Raw genomic sequence first — 18,217 nt, 5'->3', positions numbered from 1 at the left:
CCTGGTCCATGCAAGAACACCTACGCAAGAGTTCAGGCAGTGCTATGTAGGTAACATTTTACTCCTTTTTACATCAGGCAGTGCTTGGGCAACCTTTTACACCGGGGGAAGTGTACATCTTGTTCCCCCAGAAAAAAAGCCCTGGACTTATTTAGATTTCTAAAGTGAGTAGGGTTGCCAGCCCTATGTAACAGGAAGTGATGTCACAGCATCAGAGGATCACTGTTTGGTTAAGTCCCGCCCACCAGCCTCCTGTGTGTTGCCAGCAGGGGATGGGGGAATGCTAGTAGGCGTTTCCCCACTGGTGGCAGGCAAAGGATGACCCTAAAAGTGAGACAACTTCCAATGTACCTAGACAACCTCTGGGCAATGTACATAATAAAAACAAGTTGCAAAAACCACTAAAATAAATGATTTAGTAAAATAAAGAAAAGAATTAAAAGTAGAATACCCTGCATCACATGAAGCCACAAAGACCCACAGTTTACTAGCCCAATCTGTCCCTAAATAGGCAGTTTTCCCTGATGGTTAAGGTTATCAGATGTTCTCTTTTTAGAGGACATGTCCTCTTTTTTTGGTGCCCATCCTCTTTTGGGCTCTTTTAAAATACTGATGAAGATGTCCTCTTTTGGGGTTGGAAGGTTAGGGATATTCCTAGTTAGTAGCAACGATCACAGCTTAAATAGTAGGAGTATTTAAAACAAGATTAGTCATAGTGATCACTTGTTTGAAGTAGTCAGTCGGGAAATATGTCCTCTTTTTTTTTTTTTGCTTTTCAAAATATGGTAACCCTACTGATGGTTGAAACGCAACTCTAAAGGGGCAACTAAGGAATGTCAGGAAACAAGAAGGGAACACCTGCACTAAACATGTAAATATATCAAGCTGTTTTCAACAATACTTTCCCCAAGTAACTTTGAACGTTGTAATTTTGTAAAGGTGTGGTTTGGAGGACTTGAATAATTTTGTGCAGTCAAACTGTCCAGAGTTTCATGGCTGGATAAACCAACCTGAAATTATTTTACATTTCTACTGTGGACACCTATGGTTCTTCGTTTTCTTCTCAGCTATAGCAGTCTTCACTTACAACTCTCCATTTTATTTCCATGCTGGTGGGCTAAGAGAGAGAACTGGTGGGTTACAGAGAGAACTTCTCTGCCAAATGCTCAAGGATACTCTGAAGTAACAGCCAGAGTGCTCCATAATTAACACACTACTTAATTATATCATTTCAGCATTGGCTCTTGGAAACACTTTCGGTGGTTCCTGGAAAAGGCAAAGAACTGAAGGCTAATGACTGCCATAAAAAATGAGCGTTGATGTAACAATGTTAATTCGTTTGACCTGTTTGACAGTAACCCTACTGTGCTCAGAAAACATTTGTCCTTTTACGTGATTACTGGTTAAATAGCTTTCTGTGCAGCAACGTAAAGCCCCACTTATCAAGTGGATACGTACACTCAACACAGAATTCTCAATGTTCTTGTGGATGCCAACCTCTCATTTCCACAGAAGTCCACACAAAAGCCGAACCAAGAAATGCTAATTTGGTCTTTCTGTAGTCAAGAACAAATGAAGACCCCCCTCCCCCGCTTAGTTATTTGCTGCATGTTCCCTTCATCAAACTGTCATGTTAATGGTTTCCATGTACTGTGATCTGTCTCCTCTCTGCTTCAATACAGAAGGCACTGGGGTTATTGCTGGAGTGCCATTTCAGATTTTAGGAAGTTTTTTGGGGGGAGAAATAAGATTCAAAGGTCTGCTATGGGATCTATTCAGGTATTAAGTTGTGAAGAAACCAACAAGGAGGGATCATAGTTCAGTGGTAGAGCACAGAGCACAATTTAAAAAAACAGGGCACGAACAAGGGATCACTGGGGGAACATAAGACACAAGAACAACGAAGGAGACTTCATCCACTGGCAGAAGATGGCAACAGAAGGGGACAGACAAGTCTCCCCAGGGAGAGAGTTCCAGAATTTTGGTGCCATGCCCAAGAAGGCCCTCTTGTGTGTTGCCACCCACCTAATTTCAGAAGACAGGGACACCCAAGGCACGGCCTGATAAGATGACCACTGTGATCAGATAGGTTCATAAGGCAGTAGGACGCCCTTCAGGTATGTTGGTCCCAAGCTGTATAGCGTTTTAATGGTCAACACCAGCACCTTGCTATGTGCCCAGAAACAGACTGGAAGCCAGTGTACACAGGCCATGACTGGACCGATACAGTCCCTACAATATCCAGATGCATCTGCCTGGCCTCTGCTGGGAACAGGATGCTGGACTTGTGGAACGATCCCGCAGGGTTCTTCTTTCTGATCTTATATAAACACAAGATCTTCATATAGTTGCCTTTTAAAAACTACTGCTTTTAACAACAACTTAAAGTGCAGGCAAGTAAGAGTGCTTGCCAAGTATAAAAATTCATTGTATTTTGTTCAATTACGTATATCTGCAGGGATCATACAGCTGCCAGGCATGGCTGTGCAACTAAGCAGCTGTTTTATTAGCCGCAGTCGCCAAGGGGCATTTATATTCACTGAACGTCCCTTGGTGCTTCTTGAGAAGGAAAACAAGGCTTAGTCTTGATCAGGAAGCCAGGGTTAAAAGACAACACCGTATTACCTGCTTTTAAGTGTGCAAAAAGTGTGCATGCACACACACACACACACACACACGGACTTACAAGGCACAGCTTTTTGGAACCAGATGGTCATAAAAACATAAGAACATAAGAGAAGTCAATGTTGGATCAGGCCAATGGTCCATCCAGTCCAACACTCTGGCCAAAAATACCAGGTGCCACACATCCTGTTTGAGGCAGAGAGCAGCTTGGTTTACGGGCACTCTATTGCTTAGTGCTGTTTCTCTGTTGCAATAAACATCTTAGTTTGTTCTTCCTCACTTGGACCCCACCCATGTGTTCTTTATCGGGCCAGGGACACGCGGGCCATGAATTTGTGAACAAATCGGAGACCACCAAGGCAGTCCAGGGTTGCTACACAGAGGCAGGCAATGGCAAACCACCTCTGAAGTCTGTTGCCTTGGAAACCCTATGGAGTTGCCATAGGTCAGCTGCAACGTTTGAGGCACCTTCCACCATTAAAAATAAAATCAGCTACTTTCCCCACCCAAACAGCCATGGGACAGAAATTAATTAAGCCAGTTAAGAAGTTGATTAAGCGGTGCTTCAGAAGACACTCACCTCTTATTCCTGTCCTCTATCTGTAAGATGTACACCATGTCATCGGTGGCGTGTTGTTTGGAGGTGCTCTCCCCCCATTTCAGCTTCAGGCTCTGAGGACCGGCGGCGGCGCACTCTAGTCGAGGAGGTAAGGGGGGCAGTGGCCTGGTCTTCGCCTTAATGAAGTGGCTAAAAGGTCCAGCTCCGATTTCATTGACTGCCTGGATCCGGATCCTATGGTTTAAAAGAAAGAAAAAAGAAAAACAAGAAAGCAAAAGTTTAAAAAGGGGAAAGACATTACAGGCAGTTGTTAAACCTACTGATTTCCATCCCCCCCCCCCAATCAAAGCAAGATCCACCATATCTCTTAATAGCAGCTAACCGAAGATTCCTACACTGAAGAAAACTGTTGCATTCTAATAGTTTATTTACTTACAAAGCTTGCATGCCACTTTTCAGTCGTTGATTTACTACAAGACAGGTTACAGCAAAAAAAAAACCCAACCCAACAAGCACAAGTTACCATTGGAAATGAACGGAAACTGTTCAATTACATTTTTTTTAAAAAGACACTTAGATGTTTCAAAAAGAAATGTAATAACAATTACCAAAGATTCTGCATAAATTTCAAAGGAAATGTAAGTGAAGTTCTAACCTAAAGGGAAGCGGCTATGAATATGGCCTTACAAAACCTCACTGTTTCAGTGCCACGCAGCAACAGATCTCAGTTGAAATTAGAATCACAGAATCATAGACTTGGAAGGCACCTCCAGGGCCATCTAGTCCAACCGCCTCCACAAAGCAGGAAGGAAATTCCCAAATCCCCCCCCCCCCCCCGTCCCCTAGTGACCACTGTTCCATGCCCAGAAGATGATAAAAAAACCTCCAGTCCTGGAGAAAAATTGCTTCCTGACTCCAAAGTGGAGATCAGCATTTCCCTGGGCGTGTAAGAAATTAAATCAGTTTAACCTTCCAGCCACTGAATTCTTACCAACAGGCCAATGTCAGTGAGAAATAGAGACTTTCAAAGGCAGCAGGAGTGCCAGCTCTGGGTTGGGAAATTCCTGAAGATTGTGGCGGGGGGGGGGGGGGGGGCCCGGGGGGGGGGAGACCCTGGGAGGGATCTCAGTGGGGCATAATGCTAGAGTCCACTCTTCAAAATAGCTGTTTTCTCCAGAGGAATTAATCTGGAAACTGGATATCAGTTGTAATTCTGGGAGAGCTCCAGGCCCCACTGGAAGCTGTCAACCCTACCATGTGGGTGGAAGGAAGAAATACTTCCTAGGTAGAATATATGGAAATAGGGCTTCAGTTTTTCCCCAGTTGTGGTTTCCATACATTTGTCAAGAAAAATGGTCATTCATCTACAGAGACTTTCATCCTAGGGAAACTGTTTATCCATATAGTTTAGGGGAGCTGGCCTCTGAACCTTCGGCAAGGGAAAGTCTCTTTAGACCTCATAGGGTTGCCAGGTCTGGGTTGGAAAATACCTGGAGATTTTGGGGGTGGATCCAGGAGAGGGTGGGGTTTGGGGAGGGGAGAGACCTCCGCATGGTACAATGCCACAGAGTCCACCCTTCGAAGCAGCCATTTTCTCCAGGGGAGCTGATCTCTGTCAGCTGGAGATCAGTTGTAAAAGTGGGAGGCCTCCAGGCCCCACCTGGAGGCTGGCAACCCTAAGACCTCAGCTCCAATTCCCCCCTAAAACATCAATGCTATAACTGAAACAAGAAACCAGATTGTGAACAGTTTTTTAAAAAAATACTGAAGAAAGCTTTGTAAACATGCATCTTGAAGCGTGATGCAATTATATTACATTATTTGAAGCTCTCCTGGTGCACAGAAGCCGAGCATCTGCTTTGGAAATCTGTTAAATCAAAACAGTAGAAACAACAGGCAAAATATCTAGTGGAGAAAGAAAACTTCTCTTCTTTAAAAAATGTAACTTGCTCTAAGTTTGGATGGGCAACAGAAATGATACCTTGCTTTAGAAAAAAAGTTGTGTCGAGTAGTCTTGAATTGCTCTAGAGGAAAGTGAGACCCAGGATTTCATTTTACAAGCTCCCGGGCCATCAAAAAACCCGAAAGTACGTGGAGATTGAAAGACTCCTAGAATTGTACTGCCTGCTTCTAGGAGAAGCAGCAGCTACACAAAAACCTTCCTCAAGTGGCACACCTAGTCATTTTGACTAAAGAGCGCTTTAAATTAAAAGACCAGTCTGCAAGGTCGAAGCTATAAGATATTTTTAAATTCAAATAACCTGTACCCTCCAACATTCCACATATGACAATAGGAACATGCTGGTAACACACTTGTTCTCTTAACAAGGGCCCAGTTACTAGGTTTGGAGCCTTGGGGCTCTCCCAGAATTGCAACTGATCTCCAGACAACAGAGAAAAATGACAAATTCAGACAACTGCTATGGATTCTAGGTGGAATCTCTCCCCAAATCCCCCCCTCCACAGGCACCACCCCAAAATTTCCAGGACTTTCCTACGCTGGAGTTGGCGTCGCCAGTTACACATTATTACGCCACAGGATATATTACATTTACTCTGCAATAGTCTGTCCTTCACTGCTTTAAAAAATAAAAGGTTGTTTGTCCTTTTGGTTAAAGATATACCTAAAAAACAAATTGTTATCAACCATTTGAAGTGAACCTCAAATGCAAACGGAAGCAGTGCCACGGGGAACTGACCACAGCCGGACTTATCAACCAGTTGGGCCTTGATTGTAGGAGGTCCTATGAAGTTCTGTGACCTGCGTCATTAGTTCAGTTTAGTTTATTGTTACGGTCCTTTAGACCAGTCACTCTGCGTCATTATGACCTGGCACAGACTAAAAGCAGGTATTTCTCCTCTCGATATCTACAACACTACGTTTTTTTTTTAAATTATTCCAATCCATGCTCATCCGTGTAACTCACTCAGCGACCTTGCGCTTGTCACTATCTCCCAGCCAAATCTGCATCATGGGGTGGTTGTGGTATGTGTGCGTGGATAGGGTAACCATGTACTCTGCCCTCAGTTCCTTGGAAGAAAAGGCAGAACGGGGTTGCACAGCAGTAGTAAGACATTTAAAGTACTCTCAGCCTTGGGCATCAACTTTTGAAAGAAGTTTAATCAGATATATCAAATGACATACATACCGTCAGGGCTATTTTTTGGGCAGGAACACACAGGAACGGAGTTCCGGCTGGCTTCCAAGTTGACCACGCCCAGCAGGAACTCATTAGCATAATAGGCCACACCCAAGAGCAGAAACACATTAGTATTGGCTACATTAGGGGTGTGTGGCCTAACATGCAAAGGAGTTCCTGCTACAAAAAAAGCCCTGAGTTTTGATCACAAACAAGGTCAACAGAATAAGAAGCAAAAGGTGGGCGTGGCTGGATGACCACACTTCTGGTAACATGGGTGTGTGGCCTAATATGCTAATGAGCTGTGCTGTCAGGGCTGTGGCCTAATATGCTAATGAGTTTCTGCTATTGGGTGTGGCCTAATATGCTAATGAGCTCCTGCTGGGCTTTTTCTACAAAAAAGGCCCTGAGGACTAGGTTTGGGGAGAGCAGAACATAATGCCCTAGAGTCCACCCTCCAAAGCAGCCATTTTCCTCCAAGGGAACTGATCTCTGCAGTCTGGAGTTCAGTGTAATTCCAGGAGATCTCCAGGCCCCACCTGGATGCCAGCACCCCTAGGGCAGAATAATATAGATAACATAAAATAAATTACAATTCTGAATCCCAAACGGTGTCAGTTGTGCTTGGGGTTATGTTCAACACGTCTCGGGATTGAATTCCGTTAAGCAGAGGTGCACAAGAGCAGTAAATACCCCAAATCACGCCACAAAATGGCCTTTTGATTTTCAGCCCTTTCGTTCCCTTCCACAATAGTTCGACAACAGCTACCAAAAGTTCATCTCTACGTGCCCTTATCGTATGTCCTCAGCACACAGATGGTGTTTAATGTTGCAATACACAGACAGGATCACCTGGAGGCAGCCAGGCTGTAACCTAGGCAACCAAGCCGGGTTACAACCAGCAGGGGGTAGGGGGAACTCGGGGTGCGTTTGTCGAGGTTTTTTCAAAAAAGCGGTCTGAGAAGGCAAGGGAAGAGTTCTGATGTACATGTGAATTTGAAACAACCTGGAAGACACAGGCTGAGGGGGGAAGGGGGGGGAAATAGCTAAGGCGGAGAAGGAGAAGAAGAAGCAGAAGAAGAAGAGGAGGAGGAGGAGAAGAGATTGGATTTATACCCCACCCTTCACTACCTGAAGGAGTCTCAGGGTGGCTTACAATCTCCTTCCCCTTCCCCACAACAGACACCCTGTGAGGCAGGTGGGGCTGAGAGAATTCATTTGAGAACTGTTTAAAAAGGATATTGAGAACTGTTTAAAAAGGATATTATAGCTTTGGAAAAAGTGCAGAAAAGGGCAACTCGAATGATAAAAGGGTTGGAACACTTTCCCTATGAGGAAAGGTTAAAGCGCTTAGGGCTCTTTAGCTTGGAGAAAAGACGACTGAGGGGTGACATGATCGAGGTTTATAAGATTATGCATGGGAAAGAGCAGGTAAAGAAAGAGGTACTTTTCTCCCTTTCTCACAATACAAGAACTCGTGGGCACTCCATGAAACTGCAGAGCGGTCAGGTTAAGGACGTCCTTCTTCACCCAAAGAGTGATTAACACTTGGAATTCACTGCCACAGGAAGTGGTGGGTGCTACAAGCATGGATGGCTTCAAAAGGGAATTAGATAAGCATATGGAGCAGAGGTCCATCAGTGGCTATTAGCCACAAGGTATAGCTAGGGGCTCTGGGGCAAGTGATGCTCTGTCTTCTTGGTGCTTGGGGGGGGTCAACAGTGGGAGGGCTTCTAATGTCCTGGCCCCACTGCTGGACCTCCTGATGGCACTGGTATTTCTGGCCACTGTGTGACACAGAGTGTTGGACTGGATGGGCCTTTGGCCTGATCCAACATTGGCGTCTCTTATGTTCTTATGTTCTTATGTTTCTGAGAGAACAGCTCTGAAAGAACTTGTGGCTGACCCAAGGTCACACCAGCAGCTGCAAGTGGAGGAGTGGGGAAACAAACCCGGTTCTCCCAGATTAGAGTCCACGCTCCTAACCACTACACCAAACTGGCTCTCCAAGCACGAAGAAACATATCACTAGGCGCTTACAAGTGCCGTAGCAACTGATGATATGTTTCCTGGTACCAGGGTTGCCAGCCTCCAGATGGTGGCTGGAGACCCTCCTGGGATTACAACTAATCTCCAGGCGACAGAGATCAGTTCACCTGGAGAAAATGGCTGCTTCGGAAGGTGGAGTCTATGGCATTATACCCCAAATGAAGACTCTCCTCTCTAGGGGTCGTTTTGTAGAAAAAGAGCTAGGGGAACTCATTAGCATAACTCATTAGCATATGCCACACCCCCTGACATCACCGGAAGTGTGTCATAAGGCCACACCCCCTGACATCACTGGAAGTGTGTCATAAGGCCACACACCCCGCCCCCAACGGTCCCGGCCGCCGCCACCGGCCTTGCAGCTCCACTGCCGAGCCCCATGAGGGGCCCGACGGTGGACCTGCAAGGCCGGTGGGAGTGCAAGGAAGCCCCGCGAAGGCCCTCCCTGGCCCCAGGCAGGCAGGGGTGGGGAGAGGCAGGGAGGAAGCAACTTACCCTCCCTCTTCTCCTGCCTCCTCCTGGCTGAATGAGGGCCGGAAGCGGGGTGGCCGGAAGCAGGGGGCGGGGCTTCATGTGCCCCGCCCCCGTACCTCACCCGGGGGAACTGCGATCCCCCGCGATCCCCCCCGAAATGACCTCTGCTCCTCTCCCCAAACCCCGCCCTCTTCAGGCTCCATCCCAATTTTTTTCCCAACCTGGAGCTGGCCACCCTACTTGGGGTCCACTTGCTCTTTCCTCAAAACATGTCCTCATCAAAGCCAAGAGCCCATCCTGTCTTTCCTCCGCCTCTCTGGAGCAGGATGTGCTTCAGAAAAACCTGGGGAGCCATCACCTTCGCATTTGCAGACAGCACCCATCTGGAAACAGCTGCCTCCAAGATAAGGAGGTGCTTGCCTTGGAACCGCCTAACATCTTGTGAAACCTCACCACATTTTGTGATTAGTCCCACCTACCCCATGGCAGCTGTGTTGTTGTGATGCCCACTACGTGCTCTCAAAATTCCAAACATGCCCAGACATTCAACTATCCTTTACCCGGGCTCTGAACGGAGGGACTCCACCATTTTAATCTGTTTTTACAATGTGCTGTTAGCCTGAGGAATGTTTTATGAATACGATTTCAAGACACTGAGCGTTTACATTGTGTTTAAGCTCTGGCTTTCCCCCCCCCCCCTTTAATGCTGCAGTTTTTAGTGGTTTTTCATGCTGTAGTTTTTATGGCTTATTTGTATGCTCTTTTATGATTTCACTGTACTCTTTCATTTGTGAAACACCTTGTGCGGGTCTCTTAACAGAAAGCATGTACTTTTTCCCCTGAATAAATACAGACTCCATAAAACTGATTCTGAACTGCAATTATACCAAGGCTTAGAAAATTGGTTTGCATAGAGTAAAAAAACCCCTACCAATTTGTCTGTGTTTGAGACATCATGGTGCAAAGTGTTAATTCATGCTCTCTGCCCAGGGTGAAAGGGGCAGGCTTTATCATGCATGGACAACAAGAAACTACGCTGGTCTCAACTTGTTCTGTGTTGTGGCTTGCTGTGTGACTTCTGAATGTAGCTCTAGCAATATTCCAGGCATGATTGCAGGCTCATAATATATGAATTTACCTCAAGATTTCTGGAATTCAAGCTTTTCATATTAGATATTCAAGATTCCTACTGTTTTAACATGTTTCTACCACTGTACACTGCTGCCCTTGCTTTTGTCCCAGATGGGGATGCCAGATCCAGGTTGGGAATACGTGGAGATTCTGGTGGTGGAGCCTGAGGAGTGCTTACACTCCTTGGGGAGGAGAAGGGCTTTGGTGGGGTATAGGGCCATAAGGGTCCACCTTCCAAAGTGGTCATTTTCTCCAGGTGAATGGATCCCTGTCACCTGGAGATCAGCTGTAACAGCGGGTGAGCTCCAGCTACCACCTGGCGGTTGGCAACCCTAGTTTGAAATGGAAGTTCTATTTGGCCTTGGAGAGCAGGTCCAGGTGTCTGGAACAAAATCAAAACGGTGGAGTGTTGCGCTCCGGAAGAAGGGTGGGATAGAAACCTGATAGGTAGACGGATAAACTGAATGTCGGCTACTTCAGTCCACCTCCAAAGGGACACAACCCAATCCTACCAAGAATGGGATTGGATTCTAAAGTAATGTTTCTGCCTGCAGTGGAAACCTGTAGTTTCCAGGTTTTCACCGGAAGTGACATAGCAGTGCATGCAACATCATGCCCCTCATGTCTGTCCCCGCTAGTTACAAAAAAATCTGGACACACACGACTAAAACAGATAAACAAATATAAGCCAACAGTCGTGATAGTCTGACCCGCAGTCATAAGACTTATAAGGAGTGCTGTGCATGTATTGTGCTCTGAAGCATTACAATATGATACACAACTTAATAGAATTTATAAACCAAGGTACAACGTCGTCTCTGGATTATTTACCAACGTTTCAAAAAATGATTCTTCTTCAGGAGATATTATAGAGGTGCCAAAGCTCTCATTTTCATAAAAGTTAGACAACAAGTCTTAAGCACATCACAATTCAGATAGGACGCTCAGCGCACAATACATGTACAGCATTCCTTATAAGTCTTATGACTGTTGATTGCGGGTCAGACTATCACGACTGTTGGCTTATATTTGTTTATCTGTCCCCGCTAGTTGCCAGGAGGGCGATTTTCACTAATCCCCCACTGCACTTGGGTGGTACACTGACCCAAGGAGGTACAATGGGGGGGGGGGGTTAGAAGACTGCAGTGGGAAGAGTGGGGTAGGAAAGTAACCACTTATGTAGTGCAGTCTTGCTGGTGCTACGTAGGATCCAAGCCATGGTTTCCAGCAAAGCACTCGTATTGAGAAAGAGTCTTTCAAAACAGGATCTCATCTCTGTGAAGAAGATCATCCTCAGATTATTACTTCTCAGGAAAGCTTTAACCATAGTTCAGGTCATGCTTGCCCACTGAATGAGGAAAGAATTCAGTACCAGCTTGAGGCGAGATTTTTCTCATTTTAGGGTGCTGCACACTCAGTTTTGTTTTTTATTTTACAAGCAGGGCCGGCACTTTTCATTAGGCTCCAGTTAAAAGGGAGGAAACCATCAATTCTTTTTTTATTGAATTTTACCACTATGGCGATTTGTATTTTCTGCCTCAGGCACCAAGACGTATTGGACCATCTGTGCCCTTGGGTACCAAGGATGGGTGGAAGAGCCAAGGCAATTTGAGGCACAGAATGAAAATGGTTCATCTTTACCCGATCTCCCGTAGTCTACTGGTGCCGATACCCAATTCTCTTTATCTCACAGCTCGTTTTATAACAGCAATCCAATCACCAGGTTGCTCAGCCAGAAGAACAACTATCAGTGTTCTCTGCATACTGAGAAATCTAAGTTCCAAAAGCCCCTCACAAGACTGACTAATTGCCCAATCAGATGTTTTCATTCTTCAAAGAGGGTGGAATCATCACCTAGCACAGACAAGCAGCTAAATCGTTTCATTTGATGGCTCTGTGTACTAACAAAGTGAGGCCGCTTCCCTAAGTCAGTGACAGTTGTCCATTTATTTGTCCACAGCAAATTCAAAAAGCTAATAGCTGCTGTGGATAAGCCGGAGTTGGCCTTTCCTTAGCGACCCAAACAGGAGTGATTTCTGAGGGAGAATATCCAAGGCCTGCAAAGGGCTGAACTTAAACTCAGAGGTAACAAACTCTACACACACCAGACGTCAGCTTAGAGTGGGAGCGGGGGAAGATGGACAGTTTTTGCGTATGTTTCTTGCTGCCTTTCAGGCATGTGGAATGTTCACCAGAATAACAAGAGTCCTCATTTTACACTACGGAATGATACTACTGTCTAAACATAATTTCATTGCAGTCAGGACTCATGTCTGCAATGTGTGTGTGTGTGTGTCAGGGGAAGACTCATGGCGATACGTTATTAAAGGAGGACAGGAGCTGCGGTGGCTCAAGTGGTTAAGACGCTGAACTGCAGGCTGTGGAAGGTCAGTAGTTCAGCAGTTCGAGACCCGAGTGTGCCGCATGACGGAGTGAGCTCCCGTCTCTAGTTCCAGCTCCTGTCAACCTAGCAGTTCGAAAGCAAGAAATTGCAAGTAGATAAATAGGGACCACTTCGGTGGGAAGGTAACAGCGCTCCGTGTACCTTGGTGTCTAGTCATGCCGGCCACATGACCACGGAAACGACTTCGGACAGCGCTGGCTCTTCGGCTTTGAAACGGAGATGAGAACCGCAACTCTAGAGTCGGACTCGACTGGCTTTTGAGCAAGGGAACCTTTACCTTAAAGGAGGAAAAGGTCTGCAGCCCCTTTTCACGATCCCATTCTCTGGGGACAAGCAAGACATTACAAACCACTTAACCACTGCATCATGTCAAAAAGCGGGGGCGCAGTCTATGGTGGTCTTACCATCTTGAAGTAAGTTAGTCTTCAATGTGCAGCAAAGACCAAGTCATTAGCACAGATCCACCAGAGTGTTTCTCCCCATGGTAGCATTGTCATCTGTGGAGCGTGACCTCCTCATTGCACCCCTCCTGGTGCAGCCCAAAATGTCTATTGAAATGCTGCTCGTTGGGAAACCCCGCAGCAGCTGCATTTCAGGAAGCCCTTTGTGTAGGCACAGTGAGAATTCACTGCTCTCCTGTTCTCCTGGCTGGAGATTGGGAACCCAAATGTATATACGTACTGAGAGCCCGAGATGGAATCTGTTTATTGCTTCATGAAGCAGTCATTTGGCCTTGGCAGAGTTGCGAGAGAGAGATAACAGACAGCTGCCTGTACACACACACACACAAACACACTCCTTAGTTCATGTCTCATGACAGGATGCTGTAATGTATGAAGGGGAGGGGGAAAAGAGGAGTCGGATTTTCAATAAATATAGCTGGTGAGTGAGAGGATGGATTCATTCAAGGATTCATTCAGTCAGTCAGCTTTCTGCAGAAGCTGTTTGTGTCCTGTCTTCTTTGAACCCCGGCAAACTACACCTTTGGGCTACAGTGGGAGGGAAAAGGTGAGAAAGTCATGCTCCCACAGAGCCAAGCCATTATCTTTCCCCTTTTCTTTAAAAAACTTCTTACTAAACTGAAATGCCCTTCCGGGGTAATGTATGCGGCTGTATTCAGAGGCTGTACACCACCCATGGTGATGGTTGAATACTGAGGCCAGTCACCACCACCACCCCTCCATCCTCATTACTGCCCCTGCTTGGGAGTAGGGATGCCAGTCCCCAGGTAGGGGCGGGGGAATCCCCTGATTTCGGGGATTCCGCCAGCCAGCTGGTGGGAGGGGGAAGCCCCAGCCCTAAGCCCCGCCCCCAACAGCGACCACCTGCGGCCACCCCCTCCCTCCCCTCCTACAAGATTTAAAGGACCCTCCAGCTGATCGGTGGGAGCACATGGCCTGCTGATCAGCTAGAGGGCTCTTTAAGTCTCGTAGGAGGGGAGGGAGAGGGGCGGCCGCCGGCCACATGCCTGAATTCCAAGCAGAAAATCTGCCATTGGAGTTCAGGTGCATGCAGCCCCTGCTCCTCAAAAAGCACCTAAAGGGTGAGGAGAGGAGGCCTCGCGTGCCTGAATCCCAAGTGGCGAATTCGCCACTTGGGATTGAGGCACACAGGAAAGCATTTAAAGGGATCCTTTAAAAGCTTTTTGAGAGAGGGGGTGCACGCGCCTGAACTCAAAGTGACGAATTCACCGCTTGGGATTCAGGTGCGTCCCCCATGTCATGATGTCACTTCTGCATGATAGTGTTGAGGACGTCCCCTCCCCCTCAGGAATGCCCCCCCAAAGTCCCTTGATGGGGAGGAGGGAGGTCCTGGCAATCCTACGTGGGAGTCAGAAGGCTAGCCCTTTCTCCCAGCACTTTCAAATCAGCGTGGCAAGCTATGCATGCCCTACAGGGCTCTCAAAACTCTTGATAGTTTCCTTCTTCAAGCAGACGTTTGACATGCACAACCCCCCCACCCCACCCAGTCATATTGCTAGCAGGCTTGTCAGTCCCCCAGTTGGGGTCAGGGATTTCCCACCCTTACCTCCTGTTGCACACTGCTGCTCCAAGTGGTGGCATGATGATTTTTTTAAGTGGTGTTGCATGCACCATTATATCACTTCTGAAGAAAACCTGGAGGTGACACAGTGTAACTCTATGAATCACTGGAAACTCTATGGGTTTATCAGAGCTCCCCATGATTCCTAGAGTTACCCTATGTCGTTTCCAGGTTTTCACCGGAAGTGACATAGCAGTGCATGCAACATCATGCCCCTCATGTCTGTCCCCGCTAGTTGCCAGGCATGGCATGGCAATCCTAACTGCCCGGTTGGCAAAAAATATGCTGGAACGGGTGATAGTAATGACTAGCAAAATCTCCACAGCCTGAGGGATTGCAGAATAAACAGATTTCCCATAACCAAAGATGGGGGGGCCTCCAGCACTCTATGTAACTATTTGACTTTATAATGACTAGCAGCAGCAGGGTGCAGGAGAGAAAAAGAGAGCCCTTCCATATAAAGGCTATAATACCTTGAGGAACTGAAGATGCCGCAAATGAAACTGAGGAAAAGACTAAGCAGAACGATAAGAATTAACGATTAAGTCATGCAAGCTACAAAATGCTTCCTTGATTTGCACTATTTATCCAAGCTGCAGGACTTTTAATGACGTTTTTCACACAGAGTACTAGAGCTCATTCAGTGTTGCTGCAATGGCAGCAAGAATATACAGGCAGGCTTCGATGTGGCTAGCACGCATTTACTGATAGAGGCAGGGAGCAAAGGGGATATTTGACTATGGCTGGGTATTTCAAGGAGCATCCAGTGATGCAAGAGAAAAGGAGGCCTTCCAAGTGTAAAGCTGTGTGATACGCTGAGGAGCTGAAGCTGCTGCTGCTGCTGCAAACACAGGCAGCAAAAAAATCTGGTAGCAATTTTGGCAAACACTTTGAGATTTGCAGAGAAGCACCAAAGGCTTGGCATTAGATCTACATTCCCCACAAAAACACATCTACAAATGCTCCATCTGGCTTTCAAAATAGTTGGTGAAACGCAATTTTTATAACATATATACAGATTATAGCTCCTGTCTGGCTATTTCTCTCTTATTGTTTCCACCAGACTCACCCATAAAACCATTTCCAGTGTAATAGTCTCTTTAACCGGACATATCTGTATTTATATGGTTTTAGGGCTTTCTCCCCCATGCATCTAACAGACAACCAGACTCTGAGGCTTAAAATAGAACTTCCCCCCTTTTTTAAAATTATGAAATCTAGAAGAATGTATCTTTTTAAAAATCCTGGGATGAATTCATCATAAAACTTCTAACACTCAACTGATCTAAAGTTAGCTGCACAATTCGGCTTCAAAGAAAGCCAAAGAAAGCAAACTGAGCTATACAAATAGAGCATATATTCGCATGCCTTGGATCATTTATTCTGATGCATTTCTGCTAGCTAAGGACAAAGGAAAAGGAGCTCCAAACAGGACTGTAACCTTTCACCAAAGTAAAACCTGCTCATCAACCCCCTGCAGGGATCTCACCTGGAAGATTTTCACAGTTACTTCTGCAAAGGGGTAGACATCTTTTAAAAGGAAAAAAGCTCAGATCCCAGTATTAAATTATATTATTTTAACAAGAATAGTACTGGGTATTTACATTTTTTTTTAAAGATGCAGGGATGCCAGCCTCCAGGTGGGACCTGAGGATCCCCTGGAATTACAGCTCATGTCCAGACCAGAGAGTTCAATTTCCTGGGAGAAAATGATTAAAATGCCTTCTGAGCTCACTCGTGTCGCACTGTGGCACAACTTGCAAGTCAACTCAGAAGGCATTTAAATAAGCGGTGGCATGGCTTTAAAGGGTTCTGTACCGTTGCCTTGGGCGCCAGCATGTCTGGTCCATGAGCCCTCTTACGGTCCAAATGAACCACCACAAAACCCATGGTAGTTCGTGGGTGGTTCGCAAACAGCGCAAATGCACGAATCGCGGTTCACGAACACACGAACCAGCCCGGTTCATCACGAAAGTCGGTTTGTAATTGGGTTTGTGCCCATCCTGTCAACCCCGTTCTTTAGAAATATTACATTGCATAATATTTATTTGTTTAAAACATTTATTGGCCTCCTTTCTCCCGTGCAGAATTCAAAGCGGCTTACAATATAAATAAAACATTCCAAAAAACACATTAAAAAAAACAATTATAAAACCTATAAAAGCCACAATTTAAAAACTTCAATTAGGACTGCCAATAATAGAAGCTACACCAATCAAATACAGTCCTAAATAAAACTGTCCTCAACTGCCTCCTAAAGCTCAACAATGAGGGGGTCAGGTGCATCTCTCTGGGGAGGTTGTTCCTTAATTGTGGAACAACCCCGTAAGCCAAGTAAGTACTGTTCTCCCAATAGAGGAGATGGAGCAAGAGACATTCTGAATTGCCTACAGTCCATTAATGAGTCTGTGGCTGAGGCAACACACAAACTTCAGGCCTCCTACACCTCTCAGGTGGCCTCCAAGCATCATTGGGCATTGTGCTACTGTTGTGCCATAAGCAATCACTCGCAACTGGAAAATCAATGCAGGAAAATCCAGTTGCAAATTATCTCTATTGTGCAATGAGAGTGCAACATAGGTCATTTCGGGGGGAATCGCGGGGGATCACAGTTCCCCCGGGTGAGGTACGGGGGGCGGGGCACATGACGAAGCCCCGCTCCCTGCTTCCAGCCGCCCCGCTTCTGGCCCTCATTCAGCCAGGAGGAGGCAGGAGAAGAGGGAGGGTAAGTTGATTCCTCCCTGCCTCTCCCCACCCCTGCCTGCCTAGGGCCAGAGAGGGCCTGCGCGGGTCTCCCTCGCACTCCTGCCGGCCTAGCAGGTCCACCGCCGGGCCCCTCATGGGGCTCGGCAGTGGAGCTGCAAGGCTGGCGGCGGTGGCCGGGACCATTGGGGGCGGGGTGTGTGGCCTTATGACCCACTTCCGGTGATGTCAGGGGGTGTGGCCTCATGACACACTTCCGGTGATGTCAGGGGGTGTGGCATATGCTAATGAGTCATGCTAATGAGTTCCCCTAGCTCTTTTTCTACGAAACGACCCCTGGAGTGCAATATCCAATTATGTGTGGATGCGGCCTGAGGTACCACGATACAGCAGCGTGCATGGGGTGGATGCAGAGAATCTGGTTAGCCTGGGTTTAGGGGGGGACATAGTTAGAACCCCCAGCTGAGAATTTACTTTGGTGATTTCAAAATTCTGAGTCAGCAGGTCGAAGGAACCTTATGGGCAATGCTCCCTCTATGCTGTGGAGTCTTGTGAGCAAAAATTCTGCCTTGTGAGCTACTGGCATTAAAGTTGTGAGTGAGCGATTTGGCGACTGCATAAACTAGTTTGCTCTGGAGCCATCCTTCCTGAGCTAAGACAAAAATCTGTGAGCTGGAGGCTAAAAAACTGTGAGCTAGCTCACACTAACTCAGCTTAGAGGGAACACTGCTTATGGGTATGTCTTGTGGCTGCTGCCAACTGGTTTTGTGGATTAACACAACAATCAGCTGAGACAGAAGAACAAGCTGCATGCTGACAAGCATACCCAGCAAGAAGATGAAAGATAACTCTCTTCCACCTCAAATGGTTCCTGTGGGAAGAAGCAGGTCATCAGTTCAGCTGAAGGCATTGGGCTTGGTGAATCGACTATACTGTGGCACTGGACACCTTGTGCTGCAGTCCAGAATCACACAATGGTGCCAGAGACTGTCCCTGATCTGCCCCATCACTCCACTAAAAACATGAAGGTCCCCAGAGATGTTCCTTCAACACCACGTGCAGACTTGTTCACATTTTGTGACAGTCATGCTG

At 46.6% G+C, this 18,217-nt stretch overlaps 1 protein-coding gene across 1 annotated transcript in view; it reads right to left on the bottom strand.

Annotated features, from left to right (window-relative positions):
• FNDC3B (fibronectin type III domain containing 3B) overlaps positions 1-18,217 on the bottom strand; it is a 308,226-nt gene that overhangs the window by 45,781 nt on the left and 244,228 nt on the right. The window contains exon 23 of the mRNA XM_015415259.1: positions 3,206-3,418. Coding sequence (XP_015270745.1) covers positions 3,206-3,418 — 213 coding nt within the window. The remainder of the gene's footprint in view (positions 1-3,205; positions 3,419-18,217) is intronic.

This window comes from Gekko japonicus, unplaced genomic scaffold, assembly GCF_001447785.1.
Source record: "Gekko japonicus isolate JY-2015 unplaced genomic scaffold, Gekko_japonicus_V1.1 scaffold320, whole genome shotgun sequence".
Lineage (NCBI taxonomy): Eukaryota > Metazoa > Chordata > Lepidosauria > Squamata > Gekkonidae > Gekko > Gekko japonicus.
This window is presented reverse-complemented; position numbering and strand designations above follow the sequence as displayed.